The 18,069-nt window shown below is 47.7% G+C and overlaps 1 protein-coding gene across 3 annotated transcripts in view; it reads left to right on the forward strand.

The window, feature by feature from the left end:
- Nucleotides 1-18,069, forward strand: part of SLC6A17 (solute carrier family 6 member 17) — a 122,803-nt gene that overhangs the window by 91,779 nt on the left and 12,955 nt on the right. For all 3 annotated transcript variants that reach the window (XM_079144696.1, XM_079144695.1, XM_079144697.1), the window contains 4 exons: nucleotides 3,820-3,977; nucleotides 5,461-5,587; nucleotides 6,278-6,459; nucleotides 8,105-8,215. In XM_079144696.1, the coding sequence (XP_079000822.1) occupies nucleotides 3,820-3,977; nucleotides 5,461-5,587; nucleotides 6,278-6,459; nucleotides 8,105-8,215 (578 nt within the window). The remainder of the gene's footprint in view (nucleotides 1-3,819; nucleotides 3,978-5,460; nucleotides 5,588-6,277; nucleotides 6,460-8,104; nucleotides 8,216-18,069) is intronic.

An 18,069-nucleotide genomic window follows, 5' to 3' on the forward strand; every position in this document is an offset into this window, starting at 1 on the left:
TTAACCCGAACAGCCTAACCCCAGCTTGTGTACTGCACATGGCACCTGCTGCCACCCACCCCACCCCCGCATGCTTCACCTGTGTGAATTCGTCTTTAAGATCTTGCTGGGTCAGATCACCATCAGATGCCAGGGTGGGAAGAAGCCCCTAGACATTGCCTCTTCAGCACTTAGAGAGCTTAAAATTTACCAAAGGCAGCCTGCTTTGAAACCATGGGGCAACTTAATGAATATAATCAAAGAAACTACCAATAGACTGGAAAAAATGACATTTTCAAGCCCATTCTCTGCTCCTGAGAAGACCAGCCAGCAGAGAGCTACCAGCTTCTGAACCCCTGTCCTGTGACTGACACACTCTAGTCTATTGGGTGGCCACAGCTTCACAGGCATTTTAACCCAGCTCCTTCTGTCCCTGCTCTGAGGGATTCTTGCCAGGCAGCCTTCTCCCCAAAACACGGCCTCATCCAGGAAACATCCCCTCCTCTCTAGGATATATTCTGTGTCTGGCTCAAAAGGCAAAGTCTGGTTGGGGGCCTCTCCTCCTTCCCAGTTTCTATTGAAGGGCAGGGAGTAAGGCTGCCCACCTGAGCTCATGTGACTGAGCCAGGCCAGAGGTTTCCATTGTATAGTATATTTACCACATGGTTCTATTGCTTGAAAGATATTTTTAAAAATTTTCTATAAGTAACTGCCAATCAGAGCTCTTGGTTGTGCATGATGTGGTCACCATGTTAATATAAGACCAACTCAAAGAAAGATGTAAACATAAGTGTATGACTTCCTTATGCTTTTCCTCCGCGAAGAAAAATTTTTGGAGGACAGCCAGCATTTGGGGACCTACTCAGAACCTCTAACCTTGTCCTTGCTGGCTTATATGATCAGCTCTGTCAGGATACTTGGTGCTGAATCACAGAGTCCCCTTCACGACTGCATGTGTGTGCACATACACACACTCACTCACTCACTCACTCACTCACTCACTCACTCACTCACTCACTCTCAGGACAGTATTCTGGACTAGACTGCCTGTTCACTATGTCAGCAATCACCAAACAGTACCCCCAGAAGAAAAGTGTGGTCAACTCTTAGGACTCAGCTCCCATTCTATGTTCATTTGTCCATCCTCTCCAGCGCCTGCAGTCCCCTCTTACCTTTAACTCTCTCACATCTTACAGGTTTTACAAGTCACCTTAAATGTTGAGAAGGAAACAAATGGTCAGGGAGGAGACAGGTGTTTGGCCTTGGAGTTGGCATTCTGTGGTTTTGAAACTTGGGTGATCCCAATCAAACTTTGCTTAATTCTGGATGGAAACTCTGGGACTCTGCTTAGCTCCACCAGATGCTGGCAATTTCTTTATTTCTCATCCTCTTAATTTGCCTCTTTTCTGTTTATATTTATAAAAAGAGGCAAAGTTTATTAAGTGCTTAATAAGTATACTCATTTTCTCTTTACGGTAGCCCTGTGATTAGGTATAGCATCAGGGTGAATGAAGTGTCAAAAATGGTCAACTATCAGCAAAAATTTTATGTTTCTACTTAATATTTCCATCCTTTTTACATGGGTGACAATCTAGCAACACAGGCATCAAATAATTGGTTCAAAGTTACAGGCTAGTAAATGGCGAAGCCAGGTTTCAAGCCTGGGAGGTCTGCCTCCAGGATCTGAACTTGGCTCCTGCTTAATCCATAGCTCAATGGGTCAACGTGGTCTTTTAAGCCCTGGAAATAAATGTGGGGTTTGCCAGAAGCAAGACACTGGGTGTAGACTGAGATATAGATTATTAGTGATCTAGGAACCTCAGAGCCAGGAGTCCACATTTTGCTAAATTTCCTAATGCTCCCAGCTGTTCAAACTGGAGGCTCCTGAAAGCTGCTGAAACACGGAAGAAAACCCCATTGTGTCCCCAGGTTGTATTTCCTAAGATGGAAGAGTGTGCTATTGGGTTTTCAAATTATTTTAACAAAGGCTGATATACTACAAATTCTGCTTCCCTGGACTGCACACAGCCCCTTGAGCACTCTGGTCAGCAGGGCCTTGGCATGGTTGAGAACCCTGCAGTTAGGTCAGCATCCAGTACCCTGGCTGAGGTGGGTGGAACCTGAGCAGAAGTACCTGGTTTTTGCCATAGGTTCACTCTTGGCTGGGACCTACCCAGTTCTTTGAGGAGAGGAAAGAAACATCCATAGAAGATGCCAGCCCACTTTGCAACACTCTGAAACCCATCTCCCTGTATACTGGGGCAAAATAAAAAACCAGCAAGTCTATCTCCCTTGACCTTCCTGTAGCAGATCATTTTTTTGTTTTGTTTTGTTTTGTTTTGCAGTGCTGGGGATTGAACCCAGGGCCTTGTGCTTGGGAGGCAAGCACTCTACCAACTGAACTAGATCCCCAGCCCAACTGAGCTATATCCCCAGTCCAGATCGCTTCTTTCTGCTTCCATTTCCCTCTACCCAAGACCAAGAAGCTGAGTTAGACAAACCCAGGAGTTTATACCTACATTCCTGCAGGCCCTTCCTCCTTTGAGCACCACAATGGGTCTGCTTTTGACATGTTGAATTTATGTGCTTTACGGTGATGAATTTCATGCTCTGGTATATGACTCTGTGGGTTGCCTCCCCAGACCCTGGCCCCTTCCTCAGTATGTACATACATCCTGCTCTGGTGGCTCCATGTGACCAATGCTGACAATGCCCATGTGCAGCTGAGAGTCCGGCCTCCCCCACAGATTGTGAGCTCCCCCAGGATGGCGTCTGTGCCTTCTGTTATTCCACTATCCCCCTACTTCCCTGCTTGGCACAGGGTAGACCTGCAGTACACAGCTGACTGTTGCCAAGTGCCAGGTTTGGTGCCCAACCCCCAGTGTTCCTTGGCAGATTGGGCACATATAGGGGAGCATGTGGGCATGTTGTTATGGGGGGCAAAGCAGAGTGACCGGGGGACATCTGGAGACTGCTCACGTGTGCTGGGTGACCATCAGGGCCTTAGTGACTGGGGTGGGCTTGAAACTATTTGACAGACAGGAAGGTCTGGATGACAGTGTTGCTAACAGGACTAGGTTGTTGGCACAGCTCTCTGTGGGGTGCATTCGTCCATGTCCAGGCATGGCTTTAATTCTCTTGCTAAATGCCCTGTCACTTGGAATTGAGATTGTGTCTGCAGTGAGGTTTAGGACAGAAAGATTCATTTATCATCTGGAATCTTTAGTAAGATTCATTCTATCCTTTATGATCCTCCTGACTGCGCTTTCCTGAACAGCTAATTTCTCTCCTGTTCCTCTCAATTAGCTGTGGATTAATGGAGATGCTGGTTAGACCCCCTCTCCCTGGAGAACTTCCAAGTTCTGCTTCCTTGGAGCTGCCCAGTCTGCTGCATCAGCATCTGGCTCAGATGTGGGCAGTCAGGGCCACTGGGGGCAAGCGAGCAGGGCTCATGACATCTGGGGCGGCTTCCCTATGGGCAGGAGGGGTGTGAATAGATGTCCACAGAGTATTTCCTAAGGTGAATGTGTCTGTCTGAATGTGACTTGATGTGTACATTCCCGAGAGGCAGTGAGGTGTTCATCCATCTGTTTGTCTCTGAGCTGAACCTTGTGAGTGGGTGCATTGATATACATATGTTCCTCTCTTAGGATTTCAGGCCAGGGGAGTCCACGAGGAAAAGGGTATGAATGAGCCAGTGTAGGGTAGGTCACATGGATTAAAGGGCCCTGGGACTGGGGACAGTATGTGACTGAGACTGTGGGACCCTGTTACCAGCCCTTCTCTCATTCTAACCCCGTGTTTCAGACAGCCTCTGACATCCCTCCCCTCTCTCTGCAGGTGCCTACCTGGTGCCCTACCTGGTGCTGCTGATCATTATTGGCATCCCCCTGTTCTTCCTGGAGCTGGCTGTGGGCCAAAGGATCCGCCGCGGTAGCATCGGTGTGTGGCACTACGTGTGTCCCCGCCTGGGGGGCATTGGCTTTTCCAGCTGCATTGTGAGTCCAGGGCTGGGGAAGGCACTAAGCCAGAGACAGAGGGGCCACTTTTGGGTAGAGGTTTACAGGCCAGAGTCCTGGGCCAAGACAAGGGCAGCAAGGGGTCTCCCAACAGGAGAATTGCTTCCAGCGGGTATCTCAGGGCTCATATGGCGTCTCAGTTACCATATTTCCTACACTGGAAGTCAACCGCCCTGCCTGAAACAGTATGTGATATTTGCAACTGAGGCAAAGGAGGCAATGCTGGGACATGTTCACAAGACAGGCCCTGGGACATCTCAGCCAGGGTCTCTGGGGACATATGGACCATTTCAGACACCTGTCTCTGCTAATCAGTCATCAGTTCCCCATGAGAGGGTCCTACCCGTTTCCTTGGGCAGACAGTATTTCTACTGGGCACATAGGTGACTAGGGAAGAAGCAGTCCTGGGGCTCAGGGCTCCCTTACCTTTGTGCTATGCAAATGAGCCAAGTTGGAGAACTCAGGAACCTTTAGGTCAACCCAGGAGATGTGAGGTTTTGGAACGTTCTGCACACAGGTACTCAGGTGAAAGGGACCAAGCAAGGGACCCTTGGTTCTTACTCTGAACATCAGTCTTCCCACTGCCAGGCCCCTGGAAGGGACTCCACAGCATCTGCTCTGGATCAGATGCTGCAAATCTCTGTCCGTAAAACATTACTTTCAAAGAAACCCTTTGGACCCTCCATCAGAGTCCACATACTCTTATTTTAAATAAAACTCTGCCTGTAATCCCAGTGGCTCCAGAGGCTGAGGCAGGAGGATCATGTGTTAAAAGTCAGCCTCAGAGGCATTAGGCAACTCAGTGAGACCTTGTCTCTAAATAAAATAAAAAATAGGACTGAGGATGTGGCTCAGTGGGCGAGTGCCCGAGTTCAATCCCTGTTACCCTTGCAAAAAACAACCAACCAAACAAAAACTCTACCAAGCTTAGTTATTTTGTTTCCAAGAAATGAAAAGGGATGTTTTTCTAGAGGCAGGCTACCAACAGAACCAAAGAGAGAGTAATATCCTGAGAGAAGGAAAGACATAGAAAACCAGCAATCCATAAAATCTCATAAAGCACAACTGCCTGGGGCCATTTCCTATAAGGGTAAAAGCTACACAACCTCTGTGGTTCTGGAGGGCATCTCTAATCAGAATCCTGAGTCATCAGGAAATGGGGAAGGGATTCAAGTATTAGAAGAATTTCAAACTGGAAAGGATTAACATTTTAAGAGTCTATTTAAGTCAACTTTAATATCCAAAGAATTCTTTTGTGGGTTGCCTGAGTACCAGATGAATGGAGGATTGGGGCAGGTCCTTGCTGCTCTGCCTCGTCCCTGGTCTTCCTCCTTTGTGACTGTGCTGCTGTGTTCAATGTCATTGGCCTGTGCTGCTGGCCCTGAGTTTGAGTGCTGGGGTGGGCGTGGCATTGCCATTAACCTACAGCTTCCGTGGTCCCACCCTGGGTCTCCGTCCTCAGGTGTGCCTCTTTGTTGGGCTGTATTATAATGTGATCATCGGATGGAGCATCTTCTACTTCTTCAAGTCCTTCCAGTACCCATTACCCTGGAGTGAATGTCCTGTTATCAGGAATGGGACCGTGGCAGGCAAGTATGGGACTCCTGAGGTACCACAGCCGGGGACTCAGCCAACTCTGTCCCTAGAAGGAGTCTCACAGGCTTACCACACAGATTTGGGATTTTGTTGACTTGTCACCTTGGACAAGTCACTTCACACCCTTGAGCCTCATTTCCCTTTCCACAGTGCAAATGATGTCTTTCTGATTTCTCCCATTGGGTCCTTAGAAGATTGAATAAAATGAGTGTAGTCGAAATGCTATAAATTGTGATTTTTATTTAGTTAGTATGATTGACATGCCAGTCCTACGAAGGGCTGGATGATTATCCCACTTAGCAGATGGGAAAACTGAGGCCCCTGAAGCCACTTTCCTATGTTCACAGTATCCATTTAACCAATGATCTGGGATGAGAATCTAAGTCTCCAGTTCCCAATTTAGGACCTTTCCCAAGGACCTTTAGACCAATTCAACCTCAAGCCTTACTATCTCCTAGGGACAGACATGGGCAGCAGGTGGTGTGGGTAGAATTCAGCCAGCTAAGCATGTCCTGTAGCCTCCCAGGCCCCATCAGGAACTGCTGTTCCCTGGGGTTCCAGATCATGGCTAACCCAGAGTGAGCACAGACCCTTCCAGCTGCCCACCCTGAACAGAGGTCCAGCAGGAGAGGTGGCCCCGTAGGCCTCACCACTGAGTTCTGTGGCTTCTGCTGCTGTTTCAGTGGTGGAGGCAGAATGTGAGAAGAGCTCAGCCACCACCTACTTCTGGTACCGAGAGGCCTTGGACATCTCTAACTCCATCTCTGAGAGTGGAGGCCTCAACTGGAAGATGACGCTGTGCCTCCTTGTGGCCTGGAGCATCGTGGGCATGGCTGTCGTCAAGGGCATCCAGTCCTCAGGGAAGGTGAGTTGGAGGAGGATAGCAGATAGACAGAGGACAGAGGGCTGAGAACTCCAGTCACCAATGCAGGGCCCTTCAGTTGACTTGGGTTCTGGATGACTCAGGGTAATGGCATTGACCCCCAAAGGAAAGGGAGGGAGTAACGTCTGTGTTGTTTTCCACCATGAACAGCATGCCAGGGCTGGGCTTCCTGAAAACCATTGTCCTGACCCCTGTCTACCTTCATGCTCAGATAATCCAGTCCTGCCTTGTAGACATTAAAGCGAAGGAAGATAGAAGCATTGACTCAGAAATATCTGTTCAGATTCTGATCCCTCAGGTTCCCAAGCCAAATCCTATAGTCACTCTAAATGATTTTTTTTTTGGGTGAAAACCAGCACTTTCCATGTCTACAACTATAGGGCTGTTTGAGCAGGTGGGTGCTCTGAGTGAAGCGGGCCTTGGGAGGCCTGAGGGTAGTTCCATATCCACTCTGTCTTGGGGTACACACTGTCCAAGCCCACATACCATTTCCTAGCAGCTCAGATCCCTTCTGAAGAGGGCCCTTTCTTACTTGTCACCTATCAGTACTCATGCACTGCCAGGGATGGAAAAGATGTTAGACATCCTATAGCCCTGTGCACCCATTTTTACAGATGAGGAAACTGAGACCCAGAGAGGGGAAGTGTGTCGTCTAACATCATGTAGCCAATTTGTCTCAGAGCTGGAACTAAAGCCTGACTGAGGTTTTGCGTTCTTTTCCAGACTTGACAAGCAAGGAAGCTAAACTCTGGAAAGGTGATATCATCCCAGCCACTAATCTCTCCCTTCTTTGGAGGCCAAAATAGTAGTTGATGCTTTATGGAACTTATCAGTACAGCCACATATATGAACCCATTTGGTCTTCAATAATCTTATGCATTAGAAGTTTTCACACCCCTTTTAGAGAGAAGGAAACAAAACACATCAAGGTTATGTCCATAGGTTAGAGGCCATGGCAACTGGTAGAGGCAGGCTCAGAACTCGGGCACTTAGGTCAGTACATGCACCCTCTTAACCTTTACACCATCCTGCTCACACCACCCCCTGGGATTTGTTTCAGAGCAGCAGAGGTTTTGTGAGCATAGCCTTTGCCTGTGACTCTGCACCAGGCACATGGAGCAATGGAAATATGTAAGACATGCATATGCCAGCAAATATCACGGGCTCAGGCTCCAGGGCTAGGCTTCCTGATGGTCTTCTTCAGTTGGGAGCCACGTCTGTGGCCTCTTGGATGCCTTCTGTCAAAGGAACTGTAAGGACGGGGGAGGCCCTTGGGGGGTCCAATGGGGGCAAGAGACTTGAGAGAATGAGGAGGGGAGCATAGGGTTCCCTTACCCCTTGGCAGCCTTGGGGATGGGGACCACTAGCCCAAACCATCAGTCCTTGGAAGGCAAGCAAGTCCTGGGCTCAACCATGCTGGCTCCAGCCTTTCCTGCTCCTGCTCCTGCTTGGGCTCAGGCCGGATGGGTGGTGGGTTTGGCCTGATGCCCAGGGGCTCCAGGGCTCTGCTTTCTGCTGTCTGGTATCCCAGGAGGCTTATGTGCCCCAACTGTGAGCAGGGAGGGGGATGGAAGCTACAGGAGTAGGAGGGGTTCTGCCTGATGGTGGGTCCCTGTCCTCTCTGCAGGTGATGTATTTCAGCTCCCTCTTCCCCTATGTGGTGCTGGCCTGCTTTCTGGTCCGGGGGCTGCTGCTGCGAGGGGCGGTTGATGGCATCCTACACATGTTCACTCCCAAGGTAAGAGCTGGGGTTCCCACGTGCCAGGGAAATACTTGACAGGCCCACTGCACCTGGTCAGCCTCATACACTGGAATGCACACTGAGCACCTACTCTATGTGGGAACGGTCCTGGCTAGGCGCTGGAGGAATGCACAGGAAGGAGCTCTGGACCCTGTCTTCAAGGTTCCCAGGAGAGGGATGTCACATTGATTCAGGGATGAGGTCCTTGAAGGAGCCTTAGGGAGCAGGTAGGATTTCAGTGAAAGCCAATAGGTCATTGTCTTCAAAGGAAGCTACATGAGCAAGGATGTGGGGCAGCACTGGGCATGCGTGAGGCAGTGGTGGGGAGTAGGTTTGGCTGGGACATGGGCTGGGGGCAGGGAGCTTCACTCCTTTATTCATTTGGGAAGGTTCATTTCATCGACCTGTGACATTAGGAACCAAGAAGATGCCTAAGAGGACAGAGCTCTCCCTGGAAATCCCAGTTTGTACCCAAATCAGGGGAACAAGGTTGCTTGTTTATTAAAGATAAGCCAATAAGAGTGATTTTACCTTGTGGAACTCTTGCACTCTTCCTCTCCATCCTCTCAAAAGCCCGAGGAGACCAGCAGGATCTCTGCTTACCTTTCACAGAGGGCACGGACAAGGCACAGGTGTCCTGAAGGCATATACCCAGCTTTCTGAAGGTGATCTGTCCTGACCCTGTGGTCTCACCCTTCATAATACCTGGCACAGCTGGCATGAGTCGGTCCACTGGAGAATAAGAGCATTTTGAGTGCAGATTGACATGCCCTTCAAGTTGCCCCGAGCAATGTACATTAGCAGCCTCAGCTGGCCAGGCCGAGAAGTCCACCTCCAAGTGCCAGCTGGTCAATAGCAGCCATCAGGGGCCTGCTGAGACTCCATCCCATGGGCTCAGGGTCAAAACTCAGCCAGGCCAGCTTGAGGCCTCCCTAGGTGCTCGGCTGTGCCCTCCACCGGACACTAGCCCTTGCACAGACAGTGCACATAGTTGGACATGAGGAGGAAAACCCAGATCCAACAAGGTTTGAAGCCCCCAGTCACTCCTGCCTCCCCAACTGTGCTGCCATGTGTAGGTTGCTGATGTTTGGTAAATGGCCATGGCCAGGGCACATGCCACCCCACAGTCACCACAATGCTCAAATTGGCCCCAGGCATCCTTGGACTGAGACTGAACATCTGAGGTTTCTGCATGAGTGCCTACAAAGGCCCACTGTGTGAGGCACTTAATGAACCTCCTGAGGCGTGAATGTGAATCCTGAGCCGTGTGGCAGGCTGTAGGGTTATTGTGAAAATGTGATATCTGACAAAGAAGAAAACATGCAAATCTGTTTCTTTGGGGTAAGTGGCCACGAGCGGAAAGCCAACTGTTTTTATGAATCACTACAACTATAGCTCAGAGTCATGGTCAGTGTAAAGTGTTCACTTGAGTCTTTGAGTTACATTTTACTGAGCTTTATGAGGGAATTATATGCTCTGGTGATGTTCATAAATGTGGAGATTCACAAAAATCTCCAGATGGGCCCCTTGATGGTGTTAAGAGTCCCTGCTATGTAACTCTGGGTGGGAGCAGGCAGAACAGACTCACTGGGATCAGCCATGGTCCTAGCATATACAATGCTGCTCTCTACAGACTCAGACACTTTAAAAAATGACTCTTTAATTATGAAATATATCAGGCATATGAACACATATCTAATAATATAATTAACATTCTTAAGAAATGAAATATTACAGAAGCCATTAATGTGCCTAACCCCACATCCCATTCCTTCCCCTTCCCAAAGATAACCACTGTCTTAAACCGTTTCTGCTGCTATAACAAAATATCACAAACTAGATAATTTATGAGCAGTAGAAATTTATTGCACACAGTTCTGGAGGCTGAGAAGTTCAAGATCAAGCCTGGTGAGGGCTCACTCTCAACTTCAAAGGTGGCACTTTCTCACGGCTCCTCACATGGTGGCAGGGTGAGGGAGTGCTCTTGAACCTCTAATATAAGGGCACTAATTCCATTCAGGGGGGAGAAGCCCTCACAACTTAATCACTCCCCAGAAGTCCACCTCTTAATACTACCACTTTTGGTATTAGATTCTAACATAGGAATTTGGAGGGGACACCAACATTCAGACCATAGGGACCACTGCCCTAAATTGTGGGTTTATCCTGCTAATACATTCTATGAAATTTGTTATACATATATGTGTATGTATAAACTGTATAGTATCTGTGCATACTCTTAAACTTTACATAAATGGCACTGTGTTATATGTATCCTGTGACTTGCTTCTATTTTTTTGCTTAACACTGTTTCTTTTGAGATTTACCTATGTTGATTTGTGTATATGCATTTTCACTGCTGTAAAGTATTCCCCTATAGGACTAAACTAAAATGTATTTATTCATTCTCTGGTTGATAAGCATTTAAGTGGTTTCCAGTTTTCACCATTGCTAATAAGGCTACGGTAAACATTATTACACAGGTCCTCCTGTGCACAGATTTCTCCAGGGTATATATGTTTAAAGTGGAATTGCTGCCTCAAAGGTATGTGTATCTTCAATCAAAATGCTCTCCACAGTAGTTGATTGTCTTGACACCCCCACCAGCTGTATATGAGTCCAAGTTGCTCCACATTTATCAGACTTCCATGTTTGCTACTCAGATGGGTGTGAAATGGCTGCTGTGCACTCTGAACAACTCGGGCACTTCTTTCTCAAATCTTTTCCTGGATGTTCAGGAAACCACCTGAACCCACTTTAACATTTACAGAGGACAGAATCTTTATGAGATGAGACTAAAAAAATCAAATCCAAAAGATTCTAAGAACTAGCACAATGCAGCCCTGGGCGCATCTGACTCTTTGGACCTCTAGGCCCAACAGAGCCTGTGGGCCTATCTTGACACTTGACACCTTGCCCATTGGGCAGCTCCATGGTGCAGCTCCAGCTCCTTCCTTTGACTCTGGAAGGCTGTATTCCGGGGCAGGGGTCTAGGGTTAAAGGACCTCAGGGACTGAACTCCCCCATCAAAAGCTCCCAAACAGCCTATGCTACTGTTAGCTTGAGGCAAGTGAGTCCAGCTTGGGTGAGATTTCGGTTTACAAATCTCCCTGGGTCATCTGCAAAAGGGGCGAACCCACTCTCCAAAACAGCTCTGTTATAGTCCATGCAGGCAAAGGACCACCACAGAACTGTGACTGTTTCATCCCAGGACTGGGGAGATTCTTGCCCAGGTTGGGCACTGCTCTTTGCATTTAGACCACAATGTGAATGAAATTCCCAGGGGTCATGCCATTTGGCAGCCCAGGCAGAGTCTGAGGAAATTTTTGGCAGCCCAGGGCATCTCAGAACCCATGTGGGAGAAATGTAGCCTCTCTGCGGATTATGTTAAATAACCTGGAAGGTCCTCCCTCCTATAAGTTTTGTAACATCAGAAATAATCCTGGCTATAGGACCTGCACTTTGGATCCATGCCTTCAAGCAGACAGATAGTAGGTATGATGACTGCAATGTGGCCAGGACACCATGACGACCCATTTGTGCCTCTATGGGACAGTAACTGGTGCCAATGGCTTATAAACTTGAATTCCTCAGGCAGCTTTTCTCCTGATTACTTCTTTCCATCCAGTTACAAACTCAAGTCAGCATGGGATACCATACAATTTGTCGTGATTTGTTCAACATTCAGTGGTGGATTATGGTGGGTTTTTTAACCCCCCAACTCTCAGGGAATGTTTATCAAAATTCCAATTGTTCATGACCTTTGGCCCAGCGATTCCACTTCTTGTAGATACTGGTCCTGTAGATGTACTCACATGTAAACAAAATGACCAGTTACAGTATTGTTTGTTGCGGCATTTATTTTAGTAGTGGAAGACCAAAAACACCCTAAATGCCTATCACTCATTTATTCATTCATTCAACAAAGGTTCACAGGGTGACTGGTATGTGCCAGGCACTATTCTATTTTCTGAGATTCAGCAGTGAACAAAGCACAGAAATTTCCCAGACCTCACAGAGCTTATATTCTGGTGGGAAGATGTGGATGAGATAAGAAAGAGTGGTTGTTGACTGTTATTGCTAAGGAGAAACATATAGCAGAGAAGATGGATTAGGGCATTCAGGAAGAAGACCAGGTCAGCAATCTTACATAGTGTGGTTAAGGAAGACCTCACTGAGAAAGTGCCACTTGGATGAGGGACTGAAGAAGTTGAGGGGATAGGCTAGGTGGAGTCGTGAAGGTAGCTCATTCCATTCTGAACAGTGGACCCTGAGGTAAAGGGCTTGAGTCTGGAGTGTGTCATATATTCAAGGAGGCTGGCATGTCTGGACAAAACAAGAGGAGAGAGAAGATGGCCGCGGTGGGGAGACAGCTCATGAGGGACTGGGAAGCTTAGTAAGCACTTTGACATTGCCTATGAATGAACTGGGGCCACTGGAGAGTTCTGGGCTGCTGACATGGTCTTAGCACTGAAGCCTCTTAGGAGGCTGCCATAGGGAATCTGAGGGAGGGAGGGGAGAACAGAGACACCTCTCTGAGGGGCAACCAGGTTTAGAGCAATGGGAATGGGGAGGTGGTTGGGTTGAAGATGCCCTATGGGTACAGAGACTTTGCTGTTGGACTGGATGTGAGATGTGGGAGGATGAAGGAGTCAAGCATGGCTGAGGTTTTTTTTCCAGAGCCACTGGAAGGATGGAGTTGACATTCAGGGAAATGGGGAGGATGGTAGAAGGAGCAAATGTGGTGGGGAACATCCAGAGAACTGTTTTGGACATGACAGATTTAAAATGTCAAATAGATAGCCAGGGGAGATGCTGGAAGGATTGCAACATATGAATCTGGAGGTCAGGGTGGAGGTACAAATTTGAGAGGCTGAGGTAATAGAATTGAAAGCCATGGATTGGTTTATCATCACCTGGAGAGTGAACCTTGTCAGAGAAGAGGCGTGAACACTGAGTACTGGGGACCTTGGATTCAGAAGGGATAGCTGGTGATTCGGGAAGAGGAGGAGGAGGAGGAGGAGGAGGAGGAGGAGGAGTAAGAGGGGAAGGAAGGGAGAAAGGGTGGAGGAAGAACAAATAGTTAGCTGTGTCCCAAACTGCTGAGAGGCCAGTTGGTGAGGACTAAGAAATGACCTATCACTTGGCAATGGAGGTGTCACTGGTGACCCTGACAAGAGCCATTTGATGGATGACTGCTGGAGATAAAAATAGGTAATGGGTTGAAGGTGGAATGAGAGGTAAGGAATTAGAGACAAATAGTAGAGATTATGTATTTTTAGTTTTGCTATAAAGGGAAGTAGAGAAAGGAGAAATGGGGTGTTAGCTGGAGAGGGCCACGGAGTCAAGGGTGTTATTTCAGAATTTCATATGATGATGAAAATAGTATATCATACACTGGTGGTGGGAATTTAAAATGGTGCAACAGCTTTGGAGAACAATCTGGTGGTTCCTCAAAAGGTTAAACAGAGTTAGCATATGATCCAGCAATTCCACTCCTAGGCCCATAGCCAAGAGAACTGAAAACATATGTTCACACAAAAGCTTAAACGTGACTGTTCATAGCTATATGAGTCATAATAACCAAAAAAGTAGAAGCAACCCACATGTCCATTAACTGATCAATCGATAAACTAAATGTGGATAAACCAAACAATGGAATATTATCCAGCTGTAAAAAATAAGTGCCAATACTGGCTACAACATAGATGAACCCTGAAAACATTAAGCTAAGCGAAAGAAGCCAAACACCAAAGACCAAATAGTGTATAATTCTAACTGTATGAAATGTCTAGAGTAGGTAAATCTAGAGACGGAAAGATGATTAGAGGTTGCTTAGAACTGGGCTTGAGGGCTGAGCGTGGTGGCACATGCCTGTAATCCCAGTGGCTTGAGAGGCTGAGGTAGAAGTATCTCAAGTTCAAAGCCATCTTCAGCAACTTATTGAGACCCTAAGCAACTTAGTGAGACCCTGTCTCTAAATAAAATACAAAGAAGGGCTGAGGATGTGGCTTAGTGGTTAAGTGTCCCTGAGTTCAATTCCTAGTATTGAAAAAAAAAAAAAAAAAAAAAAAGAACTGGGCTTGAGAGGAGGTTGGGGAGATTTGGGGAATGACTGTTAATGGTTTATTCTTTTGGGAGCAACAAAAAGTTCTAAATTGATTGTGGTAATGGTGGAGCAACTCTGATAGAGTAAAAACACTTAATAGTGTACGTCAAAAAATCCAAAAAAGAGGGGAAACATGATGTTCAAGGGGTGGAGTGTAGCAGCAGGGGCAGGCCTAGGTGGTGGAGCTGGTCTTAGCTAGGAGCACAGGCAATGCCATAGCAGTGGGAGAGAAGGGCCAGCCCCTGGCGCCAGTGCTGCCGTGGGAAGAGCTGCGTGGAGTTCTCATTGCCAGGATTCTCTTCTGATGGCATCTGCCTCCTCAGTGAGATAGGAAGCAAGGTGATCCCCTGAGGGAAAGAATGGAGGAGGAGGAGGCAGTGGAGGCCTAAGGAGGCACCAGTGTGAAGTAACTGTGGAGAGCTGGGGACGAGTGGACAGGTGCAGTACTGAGGGCTGGCTAGCCGACAGGGCTCAGGGGTACTCGTGAACTCAGCCGGCATGGCCACTGCTAGCCCTTCAATGACCCAGAAGCAGCTTTCCACACTTGAGCATCTTTGACACCAGGCTGCTTCCCACAATCAGCGAGGTACCTAAACAGGTGTACGTTTGACAGCGGGTGGTCTCACTAAGGGCTGGGCGATATATATGCATTCATCTAGACCTCCTTACGATCCTGGACGTAGGTACTTTTAGTATTGCTTATTCACAGAGAGATTAGACAATTGTAGGATGGGGCTGAAGTGAGCAGGGACAGGGGCACAGATTGCCAGGAGTCCTGGGCCTCTGCTGGGCCCTAACTCAGCACATTGGGGGAGAGAAAAGCATGGGCAAGAAAATGCCCTAGAAGCGAGGAGAACTCCATGGAAAATTCTGGTGTGAACAGTAGGGGGAAAAGGAGAAACACACACACACACACACACACACACATGCGCGTGTGTATTGTAATATATATGCTTTTATATATTGCTGGTACATGCATAAGCACTGTTGGAGGGGTACATAGGAAGCCGATGTCGTGGTTGCTACTGAGGAAGGAGAACTGGGCTCCTGGGAGCTGAGGTGAGGAATAGGAGATCTCAGGACAAAGGTGTATGTTATTTCCCTGCAAGTTCCAAGGGTCTAAGAATAGAGGTTAATAACCCTAACCCACTGCAGGAAGATGAAGGTGGCCCAGTCTGGTGATCAGAGGGTGGGCTCTGGAGCCAGATGCTCTAGTCCAGATCTCAGCTCATCACCCAGCAGCTAGACAAGTTCCTTGATCCTCAGGACCTTCACCCACAGCTATGGATGGGCTGAACAATGGCACCCCTGCCCAGGGTCGTCAGGAGAGCTGGTGGGCCTCCTCCTGGCAATTGGAAAGTGCACGGTAAGCGTTAGCTATTATTGTCCTCATTCCTCATGAGGGTGACCCTGTTCTCCAGCAGTGGGGACCCGGCACTCCAGTGCCATCTGCTGTCTTGTGGCCCCATCTGGCTTCACATAGGCAGGTGCTGCAGCGGTGCTGGGAAGCAAGGGTGTCACGCACCAGCTCAGGCTAGGGCTCAGCAGCTGCTTGTGGATTCAAAAAGCAGCTTCATGCTGATGAGTCAAATACCATGAAACACCTTGTTCCCTTGTGCAAGGAAGTGACTCAGCCATTGTACCAAGGAAGCAGCAGGAAGCCATTCAGAGAGGGCGCCAGGAGAAGGATGTGATGTGAATTTCTTATATCTGGAGGGGAAAGCCCCACTCTCCTTCCATTCACTTCCTTATGTCTGGAGGGGCCATGGGGCATCCTGAATTGGGCCATGAGTTCATCCTCTGTTGACACTTGCTGAAATCATGCACCCTTACTCCAGGAATCCCGGCAAAATCCCCCCCTTACATTCAGGGAACAACAGCCATTCCATACTGAAGGACCTGACTCAGTTTACTCCCAGATTAGCATTGGGTGTTTGTGTTCCTCTCCTTCCACTGCAGCCTGGAAATGGGGGACACCAAGGGACACTCCTACGGAGCACTTCCCACCTTGAAGGCCAAGCTTTGGCACTCTCCGGTGCTTTCCTGGGGCTTTATCAATGTTGGATTTGAATCTATCAATTTCCTTCAAAATCTTCTAGGGGTGGACGTGGGTGAGAAGTAGAGTAGACAAGATTGTCCAGGTGTTGATAACGATTAAAGTGGGGTAAGGGTATAGTAGGTGTTCATTATATTATCATCCCTACTTTTGCTTGATTTTATGATAGTCCATAATTTTAAAAAAATGGGAAAACAATGATAAATCATGCCATCTTAACAACAACAACAACAATTTTTTTGTTTCCATCCAAGATCATTGCATACACAGTAATCCTACCCTGTCCTTTTAGAAATCCTCCAAGCTCTTGGACCAGCACTGAGAGGGCAATTTGGGACTGTGCTGGTATTCCATTTGTGAAATTTGACCCTGAACAGTGACTGGGGCTAGGGATTTATCCACATTCTTGTTTCAGGCCGAGGGAGTGGTGAGACTCCTAATGGTGGCATGTGTTTGGGTCTCACAGTTGGTCTGGACCTTTTTGTAAAATCTGTAGTAATGTTTGAGATAGATCAAAAAGAAATCATTACCAAAGATGAAGGGAGGGAAGGAGAAGGGGAAGGCAGTATTAAAATACCTGTGTTTTACAAAGTAGAAAAGTTTAAAATCCTAAGACTCTTCTTGTTCTAGAAGAACACATCTTAGACCCAAAGGACAGGTACCACGTCTCAGCCCCTTGTCTGGCCCTTCCCATGCAGCTTATAACCTCAACGGACCACGTCAGCTTTTGTCTGTCTGTCTGTCTCTCTCTTGCTCCCCACTCTTTCCTTCTTTTATATGTGCTAAGCACAAGTTCACAGGGACACGAACATGGTCTGGGCTCCAGCCCCGAGTGTAAACTGCCTGAAGACAGACAGTTGTGTGAGGTGGGTATTGACTGTTGAGTGCCCAGGGCACTTGACTAGCTCTGCCAGTCAGGAAAAACTTCAAAAAGAAGTGTTATTTGTGCTGGGTTTTGAGAAGTAAATAGGAGTTCACCAGAGAGGGAGTTGGAGGAAGGGAATTCCAAGCCTGGAAGTATGAAAGACCACAGTGCTTTTGATGAGGAGTAAGTTCACTGCATTTAATGTTCAGAACACAAAAGAGTGGAAAAAAAAATTTCCAGAAGACAATGGGGAGTCATGGGGCCCCCATGAGTTCTTTGTCTCAACCTGCTCTCTTACAAAATTGCCTCTCCTTCCTAGTTGGAATTCACTAACCTGCCCTTGACTCTCCCACTAGGCTCTGGTTTCTAGCCTGAGTGAAGTGTTCAGACCCCAGAAGAATGAGCAAACTGTCATAGTGGATACCTGTGAAAACCTGTGAAGGCCGGCGTGCCTTCCAGGGGCATATGGTCCCTCCCCCCATTGATGGAGCCTTTAGGGAGGATCATTAAAAAAAAACCAAAAACCCTCACCCAGTTGGGTGTGGTGATACATACCTGTGATTCCAGTGACTTGGGAGGCTGAGGTAGGAGGACTGCAAGTTGGAGGCTGCCTCAGCAGCTTAGCAAGACCCTATCTCAAAATTAAAAATAAAGAGTACTGGGGATGTGGCTCTGTGGTAAAATGTTCTCTAATACCAAATAACAAAAGCAAACAAAACAAACGGGGAAAACAAAACAACAAAACTCATGCAAAAAAGAAGAGTTACAGAAGTCCTTTCTCAGGGGAACTATGATTATTTTATTCTTTTCTGTAATCTCTA

This window comes from Sciurus vulgaris (assembly GCF_902686455.1).
Source record: "Sciurus vulgaris genome assembly, chromosome: 1".
NCBI classification, from domain to species: domain Eukaryota; kingdom Metazoa; phylum Chordata; class Mammalia; order Rodentia; family Sciuridae; genus Sciurus; species Sciurus vulgaris.